The 25,602-nt window shown below is 36.3% G+C and overlaps 2 protein-coding genes across 2 annotated transcripts in view; one reads left to right on the forward strand and one right to left on the reverse strand.

The window, feature by feature from the left end:
• The first annotated feature begins 479 nt into the window (after positions 1–479).
• LOC113508956 (transmembrane protein 267) lies at positions 480–2,253 on the forward strand. Its single transcript, XM_026892170.1, has 2 exons — positions 480–951; positions 1,421–2,253. The coding sequence occupies exons 1-2, from the start codon at positions 670–672 to the stop codon at positions 1,745–1,747; spliced, it is 609 nt and encodes a 202-aa protein (XP_026747971.1). The 5' UTR covers positions 480–669; the 3' UTR covers positions 1,748–2,253.
• A 970-nt stretch (positions 2,254–3,223) lies between these two features.
• Positions 3,224–25,602, reverse strand: part of LOC113508946 — a 50,001-nt gene continuing 27,622 nt past the window's right edge. The window contains exons 2-9 of the mRNA XM_026892157.1: positions 18,376–19,005; positions 14,747–15,642; positions 9,259–9,383; positions 7,991–8,130; positions 7,233–7,368; positions 6,446–6,552; positions 5,754–5,887; positions 3,224–5,026 (exon numbers count right to left, since the gene is read on the reverse strand). Coding sequence (XP_026747958.1) covers positions 4,927–5,026; positions 5,754–5,887; positions 6,446–6,552; positions 7,233–7,368; positions 7,991–8,130; positions 9,259–9,383; positions 14,747–15,642; positions 18,376–18,969 — 2,232 coding nt within the window. The 5' untranslated portion in view covers positions 18,970–19,005 and the 3' untranslated portion in view covers positions 3,224–4,926. The remainder of the gene's footprint in view (positions 5,027–5,753; positions 5,888–6,445; positions 6,553–7,232; positions 7,369–7,990; positions 8,131–9,258; positions 9,384–14,746; positions 15,643–18,375; positions 19,006–25,602) is intronic.

Genomic DNA, 25,602 nt, shown 5'->3' on the forward strand with positions numbered 1-25,602 from the left:
TGAATACTATTTTGGTTTGAATGAATCGTCTTTCCCTACTCAGCTATTCAAAAACATAAAACAATTTTTAACGATTCTATCCGCTGCTAAAATATGAGGTTTCTTGCAAAATATTGGTATGAACCATGTGTAAATATAAAAAAAAACCTTTCGACATTATATCAGTTAAATTAAAATCATTTTTTATCGACTGTAATTTCATGACTGTCATAATATTTTCCCATTTTCCATCATTTAAATATAAATCAGAAATTCGTTCAGAAATCATGAAACATTTTCAAAATGGTTTCTTCCGAGAAAACGAAGTAGTTATCCGAAAACAACAATAAAGGAATCATTTTCAGTTTTGCAAAAAGTCACTGGTAGTAGTAACGAACTGTTTTTTCAGTAGCAAAACTGAAACAAACAAAATGTAATTGTTATATTACATTTGAAGGTTTAATTAACACCACTTTTCTTCAGTCGTTTCCGAACGGAAGGAAAAACATTACAATGTCAAAATAAAGTTATTGTCAGTTTTAATTAATTACTAAATTCTTAACTAATTGCAGTCTAAACTTGTAATTAGTGAAATAAATATGTAGTGTTACGTGCCATAAATATCAACAACAACAAAAAAAGAAGTAAAAATAGTGTAAACAAAAGCATAACCTATAAAATGTTATCAAAATGAGATTTTTAAAAGTTATACTGTCTATAGCAATAATCTGTTCTGCCTATGTTGGTGATTATGTTGTGTTTCGGTCTAAATATTCTAGTTCTCACACTTTCCGCTCCTTAGCTGACTGCAGTGTTCATGCGACGTTAGGATTTCTCTCTTCTGCAATATTTTTTAGTCATGAACACAGTTTGAATATCGAAATATGTGTCCTAAATGTATTAATTTGTACATTTGTGTCTTTATTCATCGATATAGACCACGCTTTTGTTGCTAGATCGATTTATTTAAAGGTAAGCTGTCAAAATATATTTCTTGTATTTTTTTTTATATTATCTCTAGTTTTAAACCAAAAAAAAGATCATCTTATTTAACTTGAACTTATAGTATTCAATTCCTTCGCATTGAAATGATGTCAGTCATTAAAAATTACATATATAGATGTATAGCAAATAATTACTATATTGAGTAATATTGATAATGTCTGCAAGTGTTGATCTATTAATAGCAAATTATGAGTATTAGACAACTGATACACATACTTCAATATTTCTAAATACATACAAAATATAGATAAATTACACCCAGACACAGGACATGTGATCATGCTCATTACACAAACATTTGTCCTGGGTGGGAATCAAACCACAACATCGTATATAGCAGTCAGGGCCACTAACCAACCAGACCAATAGACAACCAATTTACATCAAAAATGTATTATAATTATTCTTGTAATAATAAATAAATTTTATTTTTCAGGACATGACGAATTTGAAACAACGAGGAATATTCCACTGCACAACATTTTGGCTACTAATAACAATACTTCTTTTACTCTACAGTTATTTTCAAAAGAAAATAAATATATATCTCCTATCATTCATGCTTATTCTTGCATATTCAAGCCACCATTTAAGAGATGGCAATCGGAGAGGTCTCTGGCTCTACCCATTTGGTAGCTCACCACCCATAGACAAACATTTATATATATTTTTGTTAACAGTGCTGCCACATGCCTTTGCTTATTTGTATCATACTTTCAAAGGAGGTTTTGTTAAAAATTTTGTTGTTTATAGTATTGTTTAATTTTTATAACAGTAGTTTCTATGGGTGATAAATTAGTAATATTTTTATAATTGAATGTTGTTAACATTTTTATGTATAAAAGAGATTGAATTTGAGATTTTTCTGTGATATGGGAATGTGTGAATATAAGTGCCTATAGACATTTATCTTTCCGCTGTGAGCTAGTGTGATGTTCACTTAAACCTTTGCTAGATCAATTTAAAAAATATATTCCTCTAAAAAGCGAAATCTTTAGCATTTTTTTCTGTTGTTACATTGAAAAATAGTCCTTTTAACTGAAGTTATTGTGTGTCTGAATGTAATAAACGTTCAACTTGGATTATTTGTCTTGTAAGGCAGCTACAAGATCTTATTTGAAAATGAAATTAAGTCCACAAATAAAATGAGATTAAAATAAAGTGATGGGTGAGACTGGTAGGTTTGAGTTTTCCGACTTTAGATATACAATATGGCGACTCAAAAGTGATAACATATTGGCCTATTTATCTTTAAAAATATATAATGTATATATACTTTGAAAATAATGCTACGCAATCATCTTGATAGAATGAATGACAATGAATCTGAAAACACAAAAAGTCACAAAAACAAAGATAATTAATAATTATTTGTTTTGTAAATATTGAACATAAATCAATGTTATTAATTTGGTAAATGATTAAAATCTGAATATTTTCAAATTGTTTTATTTAGAATCCTAGAACCTATACAGGAAATCGAGTTATTTTTTTCCAAAACAACTCCCGCACTAAGGAATTACACGCGAGAGGTTACACTTAAATGCAAGGCACATAAGTAAACATCTAAACTCAGAACTGGCATTCTACGTAATAAACTTTCAAATTCATTATTACTTGTCTTGACGTGATGATCAAATTTTATCTTTGCAATTACTGTTGAATTTTTCCCATTAAACTTTGACTTTTTTAGGTCAAGGAGTCATTCTGGTCCAAGGAGCTGGTATCCTGACTGATCTATATAGTTGGTACTCTGTGGCGTTTGAGTATAAATAATAAATAAATGTATTTCTGGGTAAATAATAAGCACATTATTTATTTAACAAATATTTAATGCCAAAAACAGAAAAAAATATCGGTGTAGGTACGTATAAAATATAGTTTTTGCTTTGTTTGTTTTTTTTTTTGCTTGTAATGGAAGTTGTTGCGTAATTGTTATGTTAAAACATCTTGATTATTATATTTACTTATTTCATTTACTGCCTAACAATGATATTTACAATGTTACAACACCAGCAAAGTGCGACAAAACAGTTCAATTATTTTCAAAATATCATTTCGATTTTTTATTCCGATTTCATAATAAGAAAAAACAATCCCGTATATTTCTTACACCAAAACTTCACGCATAGGAAAAATTATGACATCCTCAAGAAAAAGTCGCAAACTGGTGCTTGCGTAATTAACTTATTGCAAAAGTTGATGGTTTAAAAATAACCTTAAAAATAAAACTATTTTATATCCGTTTCATTTTTAATATGTATGTCAAATATAGAGATCAAAAAATAAAAATTTGCATTGTCATGCATCAAGGCACTCAATTTTGTCATTTTATTTAATATAAAACATATTGACAATTGTCTCTAATCAAGTGGATATTTATTAAAAATAGTATCATCACAAATTTAAACTATTTACAAACATTCGATCAATATTGAAAATTGACGTTGACATTTATAAAGGCGCCAAATTATCTAACCTCAATATGTTCTTAACCTCAAAGTATTCTGAATCGGTAAAAAGGAACTGTTAGTTTAAACTATTATTTAAAATAGCAACTCGAGTTGATTTTACCGATTTAGATCGCTTTGTTAAAACTTCACGCACAGACCAAATAAAAATATAGATTCGTTCGTCAATCGGTTTCGTTTTTCCCCCGCTTAATTAATATGAAGCAAGATAATCTATTTTTCGATTTGGTCAGTGCCTTACTGTTAAAAAATAATTGTTATTTCTTAATCCTAATAAACTTATTCTCTTATTAAAATGATTATTTTAAAATCTGCATTCAATTTAAAACATTGAATGTTTGTCAAAAATCTATTGTGAACTATTCTTAAAGAAAATGGTTTTCATGATAGCTTATAATTACATAAAATCTAATTGATTCTGACGCATTTAATTAATTATGCATGTGTGGGCAACGCCCACACATCCCCTAGACACCTCACACCAGTCGACCGCTCTCTGTCAACACATGACACTCACAACTCTCACACAGGTCGCTCGTCACTCGTCACTCAACAATTAGAATTAGTTTCGACCAGTACCGTGAGCCGGAAACACTTCCGCGTTAACGTTGACCTTGAGAGCTCCAATCAGGATGCAGGACCCCGCTTCCTCCACCTCAGATAGTTGACAGAATTGTTTTGGAGTATTACACTGAGTATCAGGTGTCTATGGGATGTGCGGTCGTCGAGTTTTTAGGTATAAGCTTAGATAAGCATTGTAATCCTTTTGCATCAGAATCGTTACTAAAGAAATATAAAATCTAACCGAAGTTCAACTTAAAATCTACTTAACTATTACGTCAAAGATAATTATTAACTTAACATCTAAAATCTTACTCGGAAACCAATTTTAACGCCATCTGTTATTTATTCTTTATTATCTATGTCAATTTTTTTAACAAAATGGCTTCGAAATACATAGGTATAAAACATCTTTCTTTATCGCACAACCATATCAGGTATATATTTGTATAAAAATATAATATATTTTATATATATACAATTAGTATTTCCTTCAAAATGCCGCTTTAACTTTATTTTTTAAAAACTAAAAATCGATTTCGAATTTTTCGGATGAAATTTAGTATTTCATCCGTGGCCCTGCATAAGTTGAAGTTTAAACAAGACATGACAGTAGTTATTTTTTCCCACGTTTTTACACACTCACTTTTCTTGTTAGTTTGTCGTTCCGGTTAGATATTTGCAACTCAATTTTGAGGCACTTCCCGATAAGCTAGCGGCCTGAAATTTTCAGGGTAGCTTCAAACTCGACGACAATGCAATTTACAACTATAAAAACGGTTGGACTGATTTTCGATAAAATTTGAATAGACTGACATTTAAAAACGTGGGTATTAAGATTTCTTTGTATTCCTTTTCTATTCTTATGCGATGTAACACTATCTTATCTTGCTTGAAAAGGCGGTGTATATTAACGACATTTCTTCAAAAATTCTAGCACTTCTTGCGGATAATTCTGTCTGGTTGTAGTTTTTGTTGCCAAACGAGCTAAATCAATTGGTGTTTTCGTGCTGCAAAGAAAAATATACGATGTTAATAACAGATAAACCTGTCTGGTTTAAATCGGAATAGATAGGGTCCAAACCGATCTATGAATACGGCAAAAACCATTAGTCCGGTTAAATATTTTTAAAATCGCTGCAACATTAATTTATATCTATTACTAGCTGATCCAGCAAACGTTGTTTTGCCTAATAAATTAATTATTTCTAGTTGTATGTATTTTTAATGCCACATTATGAAAAGAAGAAAATCGTCCGAAAATATGTTTTTTTTTGTTTGAACAACCCTTTACCTTTAGGGGTATGAAAAATAAATTTTGTTCTATTCTCAGACCTACCCAATATGTATACCAATTTTATATATTAGAAGATTTATATGTGAAAATGTTAACTAAACATGATGACAATTATCTTCCTTTACTTCCTTTTTAACTCTAATAAAAGCTATATATAGTTAATATTATTTAATAAGCAGTCTTAACTTTCTCACACGGATTCGAAACTAATAATTTTAGTTTTTTTTTTTTACTTTTTACTACTTACTTACTAGTCTCTACTCGCTCTTACTTGCTACTCCCACATTAAGGATTTGAATCCTTTTTTCGCGGGAGTTCCACAAACATTCAAAACACATGTACAAAGACACCCAGAATGAGTACACGCATTTGTAAAAACACACTCGCACAGTTGACTTGGTGATCTCAATCACTCGGCTACAATTAAAATAGATATTCACCTGAGATTAGGGCAATGGGCGAGACTCTTCCAGTCTTTGCGGTCAACTTGCTTGAACATCAGCAGTATCAGCTGTAGGTCGCAGTGCGCCGAGTTCACCGCTAGATGGAGCGCAGTGTCACGGCCTTTCAGGTCCTAGAATATGCCAGATATTAAGTATCCAGGTTAGAAGAGATATCATTGTAGAATCTTTAAGTTCCACCATCAGATCCATTTGTCATTATAATATTACATTGTCACACAATATACATAATATATGTGAGAAAAATTTCATCTCAATCGGAAACCGGGAAGTGGGGTTTAACTTGCAAGATTTGATTACAGACAAAGAGACAGGTGAAACTAAATGAAAGATTCAGCGTGAGGTCTCCGTAATTATAAAGGTAATATTAAAGAAATCCCCGGCGAGAGAAAACTTCAAATAACATCAAAATCGGTCAATCTGTTTAAGAGCTACAATACCACAGCCATACACAACCCTATTCTATAACGTTCCTTCTATTTTTATAAAGCCGCTTCGTTCCTATTTTGTATGTAATGGTGTTATAACTTACAAATAACAAAAACAACTGCATTGTAATCGGTTTACCTATTTCAAATATTACAGACACACATAGCGGTCAAACTTATGACACATTTTTCTGTCGTTATTTAATTTAACCTATAATTCTATGACAAATAAATAAAACTCACCCCCTCAGTAATATCGAAGCCCGCGTGTACTAATAGCACATGTACTGTATGCAAACGAGGATTGGCCGCGCTGTGCTGACTGCACGCCACATGCAACGCTGTGTAACCTGAGAAAATAGAACAGATATAATAGGGACATCATCGGCCTAGCCTTTTCCCAACTATGTTGTGGTCGGCTTCCAGTCTAACCGGATTCAGCTAAGTACCAGTGTTTTATAAGGAGCGACTGCCTATCTGAGCTCCTCAACAGTTTTAATTAGGGACAGATCCCTACTAATATTGTAAATGCGAAAGTAACTTTGTGTGTCTGTCTGTTACGCTTTCACGTCTAAACCACTGAACTGATTTAAATGAAATTTGGTACAGAGATAGAGTTGACCTTGAGAAAGAACATAGGATAGTTTTTATCCCGGACTTTTCAAAAGTCCGTTCTCGTGGAAACGCGATATAACCGACCTCGACGCGGGCGAAGCCGCGGGCGAAAAGCTAGTAATAAATATAAAAATTACAAACATGTCAGTTATAGTAATTTTTAGAAACTCTTTGACCCCACAGCCAAACCGTTGCAACGGTTTTGTAGGGCTTAACTTATAGGTTATGTGGAATAAAGGTAAATAAATAAATAAACTGGGTATGAAAAGACGCAAAAGTTTTTGGTAAGTCTCATAGATAATAAAAATATGATGTGAGGTGTCTATGGGTTGTGTTGTGGGTGTGTTGGGTCTATTCGAGTGATGTGAGGTGTCTAAAGGTTGTGTGGTTGTGGGTGTGTCGTGACTATTCTTACCATCAGCATTGGTGTGGTGCAGCTTGAACAGCGGCGGCTGGTTGTCTTCAGCTCGGACCAGCTCGCTCAACACATCCGAACAACGGTCGCCAGCTCTCGCACAAGCGATCACCAAGTTGTCACCGAGGATGTCGACCTGAAATGCAAATTGGATATTTAGCCTGTATTAAATTCGTATGTTTGTTTGTTTTGTAATCGATTAATTTGGACTCGATTTTTACCCACTTCGAACAGCCACATTTTATTTTAACTTAACACAGTACATTTATTGAGGACTGATGACAATACAACATTTTTGTTCATTATTTGAACAAAAATGGAAAATGAATTAACTAAAAAACCGATCTTAAAACTAGAATTACAATTCCCATCAGGGTTGATGCCTGCCGGGGCAGCGGGATTGGGCGAAAAGGTTACCGTGGCCCCGGTACACGAAGAGCAAAGGAACGAACATGGGTGGGTTTTATTCAGTAGGAGTCTGACACTCCCTACGTCTCAACCCAGAGTGGAAAGGAATCATTTGATGACTGCCGATCCGAACAAAAAAAGTTTATGGGACCTAATGATGCTGCACCGCTATTTAATGTTAAATCCAAAAAATAAGAAGAATATAAAAGAAAAACAAGCATTTGTATGATTCACGAATGCATGTCCTGAGTCTGGGTGTCTTTGTGCTTGTAAAGAAATATTTGTGAATTCACGACAGAACAGTTACATAACGGTTTTTAACATAGTAAAGGTGCAAATATCTCCCTTACCTCATGGAAAACATGGTCTTTTCCTGCGATGGCGGCTGGGTTGGCGGTCAGGGCGCGTCGGACACATTGTACGATGTAACGAGTGAGCAGTGGCCGGTGGGGGCAGCGGAGAGCAGCCGACTTCAGCAGACTAAGACCTACTGTAGATGAAATACATATTTATAAAATGATGCAACGGTTTCTTCACGTATTTATCGGGATTGCCCGACTAGTCAGGCAGAGCTGATGTTGCAATGCAATGCCACCACGTGCCGGCAAAAAAAACCCGGCTGACTTCACCCGGCGGTTCAGGTTTAGTCAGTAAGAGTCTGACACTACCCATTTCCTCCCCCGAGGGAGTGACTATCCATGAGGATTCCCTCGCCTTACCAAAAACAGGGGTCGCGATTTCGACTCGCTCGCCGCAGCGTCAGCTTATGATTAAGGACTCCAGCTGGGTCCGAAACTAGTCGGGCGATCCCGATAAATACGTTTCAGAAGGAACTTTAAATTCGGGGTCCCGGCTGTTATTCGTACATCTTTGAAAGTGATTACGGGCTTCAGAAGCTTGGAATTCTGACAACTAGTCTAACTAAGGAGTATCGTGTTGCCCAGGTAACTGAGTTGAGCAAGTCCGGGACAAAATTAAAATTCTTGATCTAAAATTTGAACAAGCATTCGTGGATCACACAAACGCGCGTCCTACGTCATAGGTACCAGCGCAGTAGGTGTGGTGTGGTAACCTCAATCACTTTGCTGCAGATTTTCTGATTATGAACAATTTACTTTCAATACAATTGTTATTTTGTTAATACATTAATCTAAAAGTGTAATCAATTACAATAGACCAATATCAGTACTTGTCATTTTTATAAATAAATTGGATTGCAGATAAACTTAATTATTTTATCTCCATTTTAAATTGCTAATCACTTTGGCTTCTGAAGCCTTTCAATGTATTAAAATAGGGTATTTAAGAATCCTGTTTTATATTTAAACTAGCTGTTGCCCGCGACTTCGTCAACGTGGTTAGGTGATATAGGTAAGTTATGATTTTGTACATGATTTTAGGTATCTTGAACCATTTTCGCAGCGCATGCAACGGAATCCCTCAAATATGAATAATTTTCCCCGTTTTTTACCACATTCTCCATTGTATCTTCGCTTCTTTTAATCGCAGCGTGATGTTATATAGCCTAAAACCTTCCTCAATATCTATTCAACACAAAAGAGAAGAATTTTTCAATTTGAAGTCGGTTCAAGAACTTAAAGCCATAAAATGTACATACCATCCCCAAGGAACACAGCTGGATCCTGAGCCAGCATCTTGTCACAAACGAGGCTGAAGAGAGAGATCTGCAGGTTCTCCTTATCAGAACCGTTAGCAAGGCTTAACATGATGTGGAGTAGCACACTGAAAACAAAAAGTATTTATTATTGGCTGTTGCTGGGGACTTGGTAAGCGTGGACTTCAGTTTATAGGGAGCTGTGGGTCCCGTTACCATGGGAATGTAAACTTGACCTCCCAAATTGAAATACCCAATAGTTACTGTAAATGTATTTTATTTAAATTAAATATCAAAGCAGTAAACTATGCCAAAAAGGGTTCGTATAAACTTACGTATTACACTCTTACAAACGTTTTTTTCAGTTAAAAAGTTCTTTTACGGGCCCTGACTATCTTTGTATCAAATTTAATTGCAATCGCTTACGTAGTTTTGGCATTAAAGCCCGACAGACACAGATACTTTCTCATTTATAAGTTAACTAGCTGTTGCCCGCGACTTCGTCCGCGTGGTTAGAAGATATAAGATTGGAATTTTTGAACGGAAGATGAATAATTTTCTCTGTTTTTTTTCCACATTTTCCATTGTACCTTCGCTCCTATTAGTCGCAGCATGATGGTATATAGCCTAAAACCTACCTCGGTGAATGGTCTATACAACACAAAAATAATTTTTCAATTTGAACCAGTAGTTCCTGTGATTAGCGCGTTTAAACAAACAAACAAACTCTTCAGTATCTTCAGTTCTTATATATTAGTATAGAAGTATAGATTATATTATAATACAGTGTGAATTATTTATTGAACTTCTTATGCGAGTTCCAGCAAGATTGCGACGTTCAATGCTATCATGGAAGGGGTATGAAAGTACTGTGCAGTTTAACATTCAACGCTCTTGGGGACTTTCACAACGCCATCTAGTCTCAAACTAAGCAAAGCTTGTATTATGTGTACTAGACAACTGATAAACATACTTATACACTTTATGCCGCTGAATTTTTTGACGCTTTATTCTAATCTTTGTTTTCTAGGCAGTTATTTTAAGCTATATGTTTATCTAAATTGTAAATACTATAGCTACTTAATAATAATAAAAATGTATTTCTATATATTTCTAAACACATACATAATATAACACATACATAATATAAACTAAACTCGTCACCCAGACACAACAAATGATCGTAATTATCACGCAAATATTCCTCCAAAATGGGAATCGAACCTAGAACCTCCGTTAGAGTAATCAGGGTCACCAACCACTAGACCAACAGGCCAGGCAAAAATCACCAGCTATATTTATTTGCATAAAAACTTATTTATGCCATCTGTTACAAAAACCCATTGTGAAAACTTATTTTAAGAAACTATTTATACAATGCTATGCAGACGTTCTTGTCAGTCTGTTGCTATTAAACCTGTCATGTCATTGTCAAATGTAATAAAAAGACAAAATCAAATGCTATATAACGGGGTCCACTTCCTAGGAGGCAAATCAAATGGCAGACGTTGACAATATCTGTCTATACTAATATTATAAAGAGGAAAGATTTGTTTGTTTGACACGAATAGGCTTCGAAACTAATGGACCGATTTGAAAAATTCTTTCACTGTTGAGAAGCTACATTATCCCCACTGAACATAGGCTATAATTTATTTTGAAAAATATTAAGGTTTTGTAAGAAAATTGCGACCATGTAACCAAAGGTGTAAAATCGGAAACCTATTTCTGCGTACGCTGCTAATACTATTGACAATAGAACAAAATAATGTATTACGGGTTTGCTTGCCACGCGGACGAAGTCGCGGGCATCTGCTAGTCAACTAAAATATGGGTATTTGACAAGAGCCTGTTTCACTATAGCCAAGTAAATTCCCGTTAAATTAATTGACAGTTTTTTTCATATAAAGAATGTCAAAATTTTCAATTTATCTGCCAGATATCAGCTTGTCAGTGATTGTGAAACAGGTGCAGAATCTTATAATATCAAACTGTTTAGAACGTCAGACAGATTTGAATACATATTTTTCTGTTCGATGAAATGATGAAATGTCTGGTAGTGGGGGTTAGTAACATCACTTGCTAGTAAAAAGCGTACTGGTAAGTGACGTCAGATGGAGCTAGATGACAGATCCAATATTTAGGGCGGCACAAGTTGATCGATCTCAAATAAAGCTATGCTCGACACGGACGGTCCTTGGATGGAGGACAATCTATGTAATAACGATTTCTTCCGTGATTCGGAAGTCACGTTAAATTGTGGGTCCCGGCTGTTATTCATACATCTTTGACAGTCGTTACAGGTAGTCAGAAGCATGAAAGTCTGACAACCAGCCTTACTAAGGATTATCGTGTTATCAGTAACTGGGTTGAGGAGGTCATATGGGCAGTCGCTCTTTATAAAACACTGGTACTTAATTATCCCGTTAGACTGGAAGCTGAACCAAACATAGTTGGTAAAAGGCTGTTCTAAAGCTTTGACACAATGACATTTAAAACAATATTTCTATTCAGAATCGTGATTTGATTACAAATTCGAATCGAAAGCGATTAGGAACAGACTAAATTAAATTGGTAGCGAATCGAATTAGCCTGCGGCGTCGGCGTCAGTTATGGATGTAATTCATTTCTTTTCAACGACAGACATCATTCTATAACGTCAAAAATTCTAACAGAATTGTCCTCCATTTTCATGACGTCAATGGTGATGTGTTTCGAGTTGAAGGTGATCTTGTATGTATGCGTGGCATATTGTGAGATGAGTGCATTTTGCCCACGTTGTTATACACTCACTTTCTTGTTTGTTTTTCGTTCCGGTTGGATTTTTGTAACTCAATTTTGAGGCACTTCCCAATAAGCTAGCGGGATGAAATTATTAGGGTAGCTTCAAACCCGATGACAATGCAATTTACAACTATTGAATAAATCTGAATGGAGTCAAATTAAAAAAAGATTAATTTTTAATATTGCTGCGTTTAACCATCAGGATAAGAATCATGATGACGTCACTTCCCCAAAAAAGTTTCTGTCTGATTTAAACTACTACACCTATTTACAATTTAATCAGAAAGGACACTTTAAAGCCTTCAAGGGTGTGTTGCGTCACGTCAGAGGTCTACGAGCGGTTTAAACTCTGACACCAGGTTGTACATCAACCATTGATAATAATTATACTTGTTGAAAACCAAGTGAAGATCAATGAACTATTGACATAAAATAACAAATGTATTGCAATATAAAAAGAGAATTTTAGAAGGAAAATATCGTTGAAATTATCCAAATATTGGATTCTGGTTTTGCCCGCAGTGAGCGTCGTGATCAATACTTAAAAGCCTCGATTTTTCAAGAGGTCTTTTTACTCTTTTTTTTGGATGTGAAATCATTAAATGACTCCTTCCGCTTGGCGTTGAGCGAGAGTGTCAGACTTCTTCTGACTTAAACCCATCCATATTCCTTCCTTTGCCCTTCGTGTACCGGAGCCACGGTAACCCTTTCGGACAATTCCGCTGCTCCGGCAGGCATGGAAAGAGATCTATACCCAGAATTTAAATCACTGTATTCACATCATTTTTTGTTTACGAGATACAAAAAATAAGTATACTATCCAATATTTTTTGGAAATCTGTCTGAACGATTTAACAGTTTTTTTTTGTCTAACACCCCATTGATAAATATTTTTTAATTAAATTACACCCAAAAACAGAAAAAAATATCCCGCCGAATACGGATAGCCGAGTGGTTGAGGTCACCACGCCAAAACTATTGTACGCGTCGTGTCGCGGGTTCGATCCCCGCGTAGGACAAGTATTTGTGTCATCCACAAATGCTTGTTCTGAGTCTGGGTGTCATTGTGCATGTGATTTGTATGTTTGTAAAACCCCCCGCGATACAAGGATTAAATTCCTTAGTGCGGGAGACGTTTACAAAAAACAATTTTGTTCTGGGTGGGGATCGAACTCACGACTTCCGATAATAGCAGTCAGGGCCACTAACCACTAGACCAACAGTCCAGTTATCGATAACTATAGTATTCACTTCAAAACATAATATTTTTATGAAGTCTTGTCACGATACAAACCGCAAATCGTTTGTAATGTTTAAGATAGTTTCCTTTTTCTGAAGGTTGGTTAACGGTGTTTTAATGTTACGTCATATCTAGGCAGACATCATAACAACTTGTTTCGGCGAAGTAAAGCAATAGGTATCTTCACATATCTATAAATCGGAGTGTCTGTTTGTAGTATTGAAATAACCATTTTTTACTACATTAGTCCCGGCTAATCGCTGAAATTGCTGGACCGATTTTGAAAGGACTTTTATTGACAGGTAGCTGATGTAACAAGGAGTCATTTAGAAAACTACTTTTTAGTAGTTTTACTTTCTAGACTACTTTTATTTTAGAAAAAAATCAAGTTTTTTTTGCAAAATTCCACGCGAATGAAGACATGGGAATATATAGCTAGTTTTAAATAATATTACTGTGTGTAGAAATAACATTTTTTATACAGAATCATGTTTGTTAGTAAGATGGTGGAAGTTTTGCGGTTTTATGAATGAAATTCTTTATACGAAGTTATTGATTCGAATCTCATGCATTTATATTTACATATATACAATTAGCGCGACGTTTAGTTCGATCTCCGCGTAGGACAAGCATTTGTGTGATCCACGAATGCTTGTCCTGAGTCTGGGTGTCTTGTGAATGTGACTTGAATGTTTGTGAAACCCGTGACACGAGGATTAAACTACTTAGTGTGGGTGGCAAATTGCGATCAATTTAAGTATTGCCATACTTAATTTTATTAATTTTGAAGCAATTATTGTTTTAATGGTAGGTATATAGGCAATGTCAAGGGTATATAAATACGAATGCTATATTTTCCTCCAATCAAATTAATATTTGTACTGTTAATCATTAGTTGACGTCATTACAAAATGGCTACCAGGAAAATTATATATATTTTCATTCAGTATCTTTAAACTAACTACACTTTATACTTATATAGTCTATTTTAACAAAGAAAATCAAGTTACATTTATAGATACATGTATTACAAAGCAAAGAAGCTTTTTTTTTAAACGCGAATCTCTGGAATGATTCCTTCATCATCTTAGCCTTTTCTCACTATGTTGGGTTTCCAGTATAACCAGATTCAGCCAAGTACCAGTGTTTTACAAGGAGCGACTGCCTATCTGACCTCCTCAACCCAGTTACCTGGCAACACGATACACCTTAGTTAGAGTGGTTGTCTAACTACCTAAGTTCTGTGTAGTTCTGTGTTCTGTGTAAGTTATTAATAGTTAGTACCCGCAATTTAACCTTCTGAAACACGGAGGAACTCTTTATAGCATAGATAGTCACTCAACTAAGACCAACCGTTTCAAATGTAGCTTAACCTGTGATCAATCCTCTGCCCATTTATGGAGGAAGCCTATAGGCCATATACCAACGTATAATAAATAATTAACTTAATTTAAAGAATCTACTCACCCATAAGCTTTTTGCAGATCAAGCCGTGAAACTCCGACACACAAGTTCTTCCTCTCATTAGCATTCAATTTCTGTATATGTTCATCAAACAGTTCCTTACAACTTTTTCTACTCATTTGACAGCAATCTCGTTTCGAGAAATTATAAACGATCTCCTTTTGCATATCCTTAAACTGTTTCATTGTCATCGATGACATTGACAGCGTGCGTTCGCGCGCTTTTTTCTCGGCGCCATCTTTTTCTTCTTCAAAATGGGGTATTTCTTGATATTTCTCGTAATCACTGTTGTAGATTGGTGATCTTTCTGGTGAGAGGGTGTATTCAGAATTTGAGGGGTAAAATGACGAAGGGGAAGCAGACATAGGGCTTGGGACAGTTTCCGAACGAGGTGGAGTGGGGTATGTATAGTCGTTATTAATATAACCATCATTTGACATGTTCAACTCATTTGAAACGTAAGTTAAGATGTGATTGAAGTCCTCTTTTTCAAAATTACTGTTGAAATCTCCAATGGCATTCATTTCTGGGGGGGAATTAACGAAATTATCTTGAAGTAATTGAATAATCTCGTTATGTTCGACGGCTTTAGCTTCAAAATCGTTTACATAAGTCCCTTGCATCTGTTTCGCGTCAAGATTATAGTCAACATTATGGATTTTTCTTTCTTGTGACATATAATCAGTTTCAATACTTTTTTGTACGTTTTTATTATTCGTATCTTCATTGATGTATTCTAAGACATCTTTGAGGTAATTCTCTCTGTCGTTTTGCAGGAATTGTGACTGTTTTTGGACGCTCTCGAATGCTATGTCTATTTCTGAATAGTTATCTATCGTCTGACATTGGTTGACAGTAACTTGACCGCCCGTTAAAGTGTGCTTGTTTATTTGGCTTATCTGTAATAGAAATTGGTTCAGTTATTATTTTAGTTGTAGTATAGAGTGCTTTGATGAAAGATATGACATAATAAATGTAAACAGTTGTAATCCCTGGGCTCCGATTCTGCTATTTACAATGGCCGATGAATGAATGGCAATTGGATTAAATTCAAAACTATACCTTAACTCTTAAGCGTATTGCCATTACAATAATTGTAAATTCATTATATAGACCGTGCGAGTTCCTCTCCGTACTGAATTTCCAATTTTTGTGCTGGAAAATGCTTAGAATAATACGAATAGTGCCAATTTCCATTCATCCTTAGGCTAGTGTAAATAGCAGAATTAGGGCCTTAGTAACATGGTCCGATGGAATGGCAATCTGACATGACCGAAGATAGACCAAAGACCTACTTTGACATGCCTTCTGAAAGACGGAATGTGGTATTTGTAAGACACATACAACATTAGAATAAGTTGCTCAATTTTTAGACACTTCCCGATAAGCTAGCAGGCTGAAATTTTCAGGGTAGCTTCAAATCCGATGACAACCGATGATTGTGATAAAATTTGAATTTAGTGACATTTGAAAAAGTGGGTTTTTAGATGTTTTAAACCTTTAAAGTTTTGAAAATGGACTGGATTCTTTCTTTTGCCGTGCTTTGGAACGTTTTGATTTTGTTTATCACTTGTCGAGAACTAAGCTTTGCTTAGTTAGAGACTAGATGGCGTTGTAAGAAAGATGTCAATAAGAAATTACCTTTTGAAAATCCTGTGCGTTATCATGTCTGGTTCATAGAAAACCCCAATTAAAATATACCTTGTATATATGTTGCCTTCCTTATAACAATTTAAATTGGCGTTATGAAAATAATATCTTGGCACGCAGTTTAGAATTCGTTTAAGGAAAACTTGTAATAATAACGAACAAGAATTATTCAAAATATACCGATAAACCTATTTAATTGATCAATTAAAAATATATAAGAGTTGCAAAACTAAAATAACCTTGATAAACAAAAAAAAATAGAAACTAAACTCTTAAAACCGCCATCTATTATCAGAGCCACGCAACATTTGTAAACAAAACATTGAGAATAGCGACATCTAGCGGTGGCGAACGTAAACTCTTAACCTTGGATGATACAAAATAGCACAAAGTATCGATGTATATGATACCGAGTTGTTTTTCCGCATCGGTGTATAGAATGTGTATTGCAAAAATCCGAGAACGTAGTATGAATATAAACTAGTTTTATAAAGTGATTGCACGGTTTAGAAAAGCGGCAACGATTTCCCTTTTAAAATTCGCGTACGAGCGGTAACACGTTATAGGTTAGGTTTACAAAATACATCGATATTTATTTGATAATTACTTAATGAAGATTTAATGACTTTAGCTGTTGATTTTAGTTTGAATTAATTGATTTAGTTTGTATGTTACATAAGATCGGGTAAGATTAATTTAAACAATGCATTCAGGTTACGAAACGCGAGTTTGTTTGTGTTATTTTGGCGCCATTTTGATTCTATCATGCTCAACAATGACGTTCGACTTTTGCATTTTATTTAAAACGTCAAAAACCCTTTTTTAATATAGCAAAACGACATAATTGCTTCAAATTTGTAATAGGTATAAATTCTTATTTTGATTCTAAGTCAATTTTTTCAAACAAAATTAATTAAGTACGCGATTTCATTATTGTAAAACTAAATTATAGTCCTTGTGGTTACAAAGTAAACCTATAATTATCTATTTATAGCCGCAAACACAAGCCGTTGATATTATTCAGTGTTTGCACCAATTACGAATAATTCTGTACCATAAGCTGTATAAAAACTTTAGCTATTGTGCGAGCAAGACAAAACAACGCCATGTAGCTCGTTCTTTCGCTCCCTAAACGGCTACAAATTGTACTTCATGAATGTATAGTACATGTTTAGTCGCATCCAGTCAATCTCAATTGCTTGAGTCCTGAGTCATGTTTATTAAGATGTCAAATATAAAAATAGGTACTTTTATGCGTTGTTGTGTTATAAAGACGAATTCTGTAACGTTTATTTCTACGCTGATGTAGTTATGTGAATTTTTGACATACACACAGATACATTTAATAATTTGGGTAAATTTCCGGAGGAAGATATAATGTTCTCAGTTCCACAACTAACAACGCCATCTAGTTTCAAACTTAGCAAAACTTGTACTACACAACTGATAAACATTCTTATACATATTTCTAGATTCATAGATCAATTATTTGGGGTCGGCGCAACATGTCTTCTTCTCCCATGCCTTTGATCTGACGTCATCTCACAAGAAACACTCTTTACAGCGATATCGTCTCACACAATCCATCCATCGTTTCTTTGGTCGTCCTCTTCCTCTATATCCATACATATACACACATAATAATATATATAATATATCATGGGACAACTCACACACGGTTATCTGATCCCAAGCTAAGCAGAGCTTGTGTTATGGTAACCAGACAACTGATTAACTTATATATTTCTAAATACATACACATTATTGATAAATTACACCCAGACACAAAACAAATGATCATGCTCATCACACAACATTTGCCCTGGGCGGGAATTGAACCCCTCCGGTACCTCCGGTATAGCAGTCAGGGTCACCAAACACTAGACCACACACCAACACAGACCGTCACATACTATAGATAAATTAACTAACTACTTAAAATTATGTGTTTTCTGATGTAGTATTATAAAAAATTAACTAACCTGTCTATAATCCTGTTCATATGTTGGGTATGGAGCCACATTTGAATTACAGATCTTAAGTCTTTGCGGGCCTCTCGCGACGTGTACGACCTGAGTTTTCTTCTTCTTCTTCCCATCCAAATCCAATTTCCCCCATTCTTCTACAAGTTTATCTTCTACACTTTCTTCTGCGTTCTTTTCACACTTATTTCCTTGATCGTTCTCTTTAGTGTCGGAAAAACCGCTGTCTTCGGAAGACTGAGAAGGTATCCGTTCGTTTCTCGGTTCTTCTATCACTTTGAAAGCGAAGTTCTTTAATTCGTCGTCTTCTTCCTCTTCTTCATCTTGATGTTTCTCTTCTTTCACTGGTCTTGCTTCTTGGAGGTTTAATTTGTTGAAGTTTTCCAAGATGGCGGCGACTGTGTCATTGCTTTGTCGTGGTTTTTCTTCTGTATTTTGTTCAGTTTTTATGGTTTTTGGTTCCGTTTCTTTTTTGTCGATTTTCGGTTTCTCCTTTTTCTTGTGGAAGAGCGATTTGATGAGGGTTTTCAATGATTTCTTGTCTGAATTCTCCATTGGGATTGGTTTCGCGTTTGGGATTGTTGCACTACCCATGGTGACGGGTAATACTTGCTATTCAACGGTTAACATCTGGAACAAAGAAAGGTTACACATTAAATTGATGTAATTTTCAAAATTCTGAATCTTGCATACGACGAACATAATGTATGTATGGTGGTTTCAACCTATGTTCTAACGAAAGGCATAGAAAATTTTGAAACAGCAATCAAATTTAAATTAATACAAAATCTCATAGAGAGAGAGAGAGAGAGAGAGAGAGAGAGAGAGAGAGAGAGAGAGAGAAAACAAAGGTTCAAAAAAGTATGCAAGTAAGGTGGTGACAGTTAAATTGTAGAGTTTTATATTTACTTTTAATTATAAACCAAAAGAAGGTTTACGCCGTCTTGATAGACCTGTCATTACTATAATCAGATAATACGACTTCTGGCTGAAATCCAACAGACTTGCAAAACTGAGAAATACGAAAATAGATTCGCATAATTTCTCGGAATCCTGTTGATCTACCAATGACATTGGCTCATGAAAAAGTATTTTATTATATTATCTTAACATGCATAATATAAATTACGTGTCACCTTGTATGTCCGCGATGGATTACTAAACTACTTTACCGATTTTAATCAAATTTGTACACCGTGTGCAGCTTGATCCAACTTGAGAAATAGGATAGCTTACATCAATTTATAGACGCAATAATATTTTCTTAGAAATTGTAAAACCCGAGGTCGACTTCCGAGGGATATAAATAACACCACAGATTACGTCACTTCCCGTTTATTAAATATAATTAGTTACACGTAACCCCGATAGGTGCGCTGCTCACCCAAAATAAAATTAATAAATACTACCTAACCAAATGCATGTAACGAAACCATAGCGCGATCTAAATCGACGCCAACGCCATCTATCGAGCGCCGCGACAACTCGTGACAATAATTCAGTAGAAATGTTGATCGCGCTATGATTTCGCTCCAGATCTATACATACCGCCCACCAAGGACATATTGGCTAAATGTCCTTAAGCACCGCCCACCATGCCAAATATACCGTAAGTACCCCACTAACATCACGTCCTTGGCGGTCGTGTGTAACATACAATATAAAAATCTCCTGAATTCAAATTAACTTAAAAATAACAACACAAAAATACCGAAAAATTAACATTACCAGGGTAAACTTAACCATATTAATAATAATATAATATAATGTACCTAAATAATTAGCAACTTAGATTACTGGCAAATTGGCAATACGCATAACTTCGATGTCGGTCTTTTAATTACCGACGTTTGTGTGCGTATTGTGACTACCCTAGTAATTCCGTCAGGCCCTGGATGCTTCTGCTCAATTTTGCCCATTAACCACCTGCCTGGAGGCATGTTGTCCTCCTTTATTAAAACGATCTCCCCCACAGATGGTTCCGGGTTTTTCTGAGCCCATTTATGCCGCTGCAGAAATTGATGCAAGTAGTCGTTAGACCAACGCCGCCAAAAATCCTGCATCATCTTCTGATGGAATTGCCAACGTTTCAAACTGTTTACATTGTTTGACCTTTCATAATTTGACTCCGGTGGTAAAACAGGTGGCTCCCCAATCAGAAAATGACCAGGCGTTAATATGGTAAACTTACCTTGGTCCTCCACGTAAGACAATGGCCTTGAATTGAGGCACGCCTCAATTTGAGCCAGCACGGTGGCCATCTCCTCGTATGTCAAGGTACAGTTTCCTATCACCCGTTTAAGGTGGTGCTTGGTGGACTTTATTCCTGCCTCCCATAAGCCTCCAAAGTTGGGCGCGTGAGGCGGAATAAAATGCCACTCCGTACCATTATTGGCGAGGTATTCTGCTAACTCTGGATTGCAACTAGATTGCTGTGCATTAAACAAATAGAGCAATTCACGTGCTGCGCCCACGAAATTTGTGCCATTGTCGCTGTGTAACTCAGTGCAACGACCCCGCCTTGCCACAAATCTCCTGAATGCAGCCAAAAAACCCCGTGTGCTCAGTTCACTGACAGCTTCTAAATGCACTGCTCTGGTGGACATGCATATGAATAATGCAATATAGCCCTTGTAGCTTTTATTACCCCGACCCTTTGATACCCTTATGTCAATAGGGCCGGCGTAGTCCACTCCGCTACACAGAAATGGTTTTTTAGGAGAAACCCGTGCTGATGGCAACTGCCCCATTAATTGGGTTTTAACCTTCGATGCATAACGAATGCATCTACTGCATTGCCTTACATACTTCCTAACTAACAGTTTCACTCCTATAATCCAATATTTGGCCCGCAAATATGTTATCATAAGTTGCGGCCCACCATGCATAGTTTTACTATGCGCCTCTGCAATTAAAAGATTTGTCAGAAAGGACTCTTTCGATATTAATATGGGATGAACTCGATCGTAAGGTAATTGAGCCATCTCAAGCCTCCCTCCGACTCTTATAATTTCTTTGGAATCCAAAAATAAATTTAATGATTTTAGACTTCCTTTCTGACAGATCCCGTTCTTCTTCAATTCCTCCAATTCAATTACGAATCTTTCTTCTTGACTTCTTTTTAAACATATTTCTGTTGCTTCATCTAGTTCTTGTTTACTCAGATATTTCAACCTATTTCCTGGCCTTATTAAAAACCGACGACAATACGCTACAACTCGGATCATTCTCGGCAGCGTTGAAAATCTGCTCCAAAAGGTCACATCCAACGTACAGGTATGTACCCTAACTTCTTCTAACCGCGTAGCAAGATGTTTTGGCCTTTTGTAGTCTATTACCATTTCTTTTAGGAGACTCGGCCCTTCCCACCATATCGACATGCCTACAAGTTCGGAAGAAGAAACCCCACGCGATGCACAATCTGCCGGATTTTGCTTAGTCGGAACATGTGCCCAGTGATGCGTATCTAATGTGGTCAGAATATCTGAGACTCGGTTGGCCACAAAGGTTTTCCAGCGGCATGGATGACAGTTTAACCATGCCAATACTACTTCACTGTCGGTCCATGCATGCCAATCCGTTTTTGGTATACCCATGACTTCACCTACTTCTGCTATTAATTTACTAACAAGAACTGCCGCACAGAGTTCCAGCCTTGGGATGGACACTTGTTTAATAGGTGCCACCTTTGTTTTAGACGTTATTAACGACGTATGAATATTTCCAGAACTATCGACCACCCTCAGGTACACAACTGCTGCGTACGCTAGCTTTGATGCATCTGAGAACCCGTGTAACTCTGACTTCGTGTTATCAGACCCGGTATGTAACCATCGAGGAATTCTAATTTGAACCAGAGATGCCAAGCTGTGATGGTAAGTACTCCATTCTTGTTCTAAATTGCTTGGAATTTCTTGATCCCACTCTAACCCTGCCAACCATAATTTTTGTATATACATTTTAGCTAAGATTATGGTAGGTGCTAACCATCCCAAAGGGTCGAATAAACGCGATATTGCTGAAATAATTTTTCTTTTTGTTACCGGTGCAGTCATCGTCGGGAGTTTCAGAGAGTATTGAAACGTGTCTTTGCGTGAATTCCAGATAAGTCCTAATATTTTCGATATCTCATCCATTTTTATTAGTAACTCTTCATCTGTAGGTTTTTTCTCATCTCTTATATTATTTAATAATTCTTTACTATTAGTCATCCACTTTTGCAATTTGAATCCAGCTCTACTCAAAATATCATTCATTTCTGTGAAGATTTTAAAGCCCTTTTCTATGTTTTCAGCTCCAGTCATCAGATCGTCCATGTAGAAGTCATTTAATATAATTTTCTTTATTTCAGGATTAAATTCACACTCATCATAAGCCACTTGGTGAAGAGCGCGAACCGCCAAGTATGGTGCTGATGCAGTACCAAATGTCACCGTCATCAGTTCGTACTCTTCTATTTCATTTTCAGGATTATCCCTCCAAAGTATGCGCTGAAATATTGTGTCCTTCCGGTTAACTAAAACTTGCCGATACATTTTAACTACACACGCCGGCACAATTAGGGGAACACTAAAAAAAGGTCGATTTTCTTTACAAAGTCAAGTAATACATATTTTTTTTTAGTTACACAATTATTAGTTGTACTCAACCTAACAAAACTAAATGTTTTAGTAACTCACACAATATTTATTCTTGAAGAATTTAACAAAATTACAAATAAATAACATGAAACGATTTTTCTTTATGATTGAAATCTGCCAAAAACTTTAAAGTTCACCCATAAAAGAAAATGTTAATACCGGGTATTGCCGCCACGGGCTCGAATTAAAGCCTGTATACGATTTCCCATGCTTTGGATAACGTTGTCGATCAGTTCTTGGGGCAAGTTATTCCACTCTCCCACTAACGCCGATTTAAGTTCTTCCACATTGTTAGGGGCTGGATTTCTTTGTCGAACCTTTCTTCCCAGGTAGTCCCACACATGTTCTATCGGGTTCATATCCGGTGATCGCGCTGGCCAGCCCATCTGAGTGATACCTACTTCATTAAGGTAGTCACTCACTATGCGTGCAGTGTGAGGCCGTGCGTTATCATGCATGAAAATGAAATTTTCACCAATAGATGGAGCAAAAGGCATGACATGGGGTTCTAACACTTCTGTAATGTACCGCTGTGCAGTTAGCGATCCATTACTGATGGTTACTAGCTCCGTGCGGGCTCCCAAACATATGCCACCCCATACCATCACTGAACCTCCACCATACGACACAGTTCCAGTGAAATTTGCTTGGCGATAACGTTCCCCTCGATGTCTCCACATTCTTTCCCTCCCATCCACGAAATTTACACAAAATCGGCTCTCGTCACTGAACAAAACACGGCCCCACTCACTTGTCCAATCTCGATGCTCTCGAGCGAATGCTAATCTTGCTACACGATGAGCTACCTCGAGTTTTGGAGCCTTTGCTGGCACGTAAGAGTTTAAACCAACTTCATTTAACCGTCTTCTAACAGTCCTTTCACTGACATTCACATTACGGACTTCTGCTAAACGATTTCGGGTCTGAACAGCTGTTTGACGACGATTTCGTAAAGTCTGCATGACCAAGAAACGGTCATCTAAGGCGCTAGTTGCCCGATTTCTGCCCTGCCCTCGTCTGCGCACGTACGATCCAGTCTCCCTATAACGTCGGACGACGCGATAAATCACCGATGTCGATACACCCAATGCGCGACTGACTGACCGATAGGTGTGCCCTTCCTCGATCATGGTTACAGCCCTGGCTGCAGAAGTTGCTGGTAAATCACTCATTTTGTATCGGAACAATGTGCACTATACAAATGTAAACAGTTAAATGACCTACAGTTCCCTTTAGCAGCATCCACTGAAGTTCTTATCAGAATGAGTAAAAAACGTTAAGTGAGCAAAATCTTAAAAACCCATAAATTCTTGTCAAAACACTTACAATAAGACTTGGGTGTACTTAAAGCAATCTGTTATGATGTTATTAACACTTAAACCAAAAGTTCTCATAGAAATATCCTACAATGTTAGAAAAAATCAACCTTTTTTTTGTGTTCCCCTAATTGTGCCGGTGAGTGTATATCGGCAACCAAACATATTTGATATGATCTCCAGCGCATAATAATATGGCGAAGTTCTGCCTGCAAGGGAGGTCCAATCAACAAATTGTCATTAAGTGACATCCCATTTGAACCCTTACAGGAAGCGTCGAATACGACTCGCACCTTGGTCGTATCCCTGTCTTCGCGGATGACAGCGTGATGTGGTAAGTATATAGCTTCTTTACATTTTCTTTTATCCTGTGATACCTTTTCCATATGCTGCAATTCTGAATATTCATGTATGACCTTTTTGTAATCTTGTTTTAATTTATCATTCCTTCCTAATTTTAATTCTAAGCTTTTCAGTCTTTTTTCAGCTATAGCTTTTGACTCGCCATACTTACCAACCAGCTCTTCATCCCGCAAAGGTAATCTTACGATGTACCTTCCTGCTTCATTACGCAATGTAGAAGTTGTAAACAATTGTTCACATTTGACTTCATCCTCCGTGAGCATCTTTTTTGTTCCAGATGGTTCCGCCTCTAACTCCCAAAATTTTCGCAACATAATATCATCATCTTGGACACTAGAATGCATCACGGCAATATGTGACTGAATGTTAGGATCATTGTCTACTTCGACCGCCCCCGACAATATCCAGCCTAAAGCGGTGCCTTGCGCTAAGAGCGTCCCGCTTAAGTTCTTCTTTAAACCATCCCGAATAACCTGGCTGTATATTTCAGCACCCAATAAAATTTCAATTTTATTAGGCCTAAAATATTCGGGATCAGCTAACTCGTTGTCGTCTAAGTCTACCCATTCTACCCTGGTTACCCTGGTAGCTGGGAGAAGGCCCGTGACTGACTTAAGAACGTAAGCGTGCACCTGCAATCTGAAGGTTGGATCGACTCTAGAGCCAATGGTGACTACTACTTTGGCAGTCGACGTAGTATTTTTCTGACCACCTACACCTATCACTGTATTTTTTGAAGGTATTTTCTTCAAACCCAAATACTGGACCATGGATTCCGTTACAAAGGATCCCTGTGATCCTTGATCCAGTAACGCCCTAACCACCCGGTAAGTCCCATGTTTCGACTCAGCTTTTAATAAAGCTGTGGTTAATAACACCGCTTGCCTGATGTTTCCTGTCGAAAGGCA

This window comes from Trichoplusia ni, chromosome 3, assembly GCF_003590095.1.
Source record: "Trichoplusia ni isolate ovarian cell line Hi5 chromosome 3, tn1, whole genome shotgun sequence".
In the NCBI taxonomy this organism is placed as follows: Eukaryota; Metazoa; Arthropoda; class Insecta; order Lepidoptera; family Noctuidae; genus Trichoplusia; species Trichoplusia ni.

What these genes read in the sequence shown, in the direction of transcription:
- LOC113508956 (XM_026892170.1), top strand. Translation starts at nt 670, where the DNA reads ATGAGATTTTTAAAAGTTATACTGTCTATAGCAATAATCTGTTCTGCC. An exon ending in CTAGATCGATTTATTTAAAG is followed by an intron (nt 952 to 1,420) that starts GTAAGCTGTCAA and finishes TTTATTTTTCAG; the next exon opens with GACATGACGAATTTGAAACA.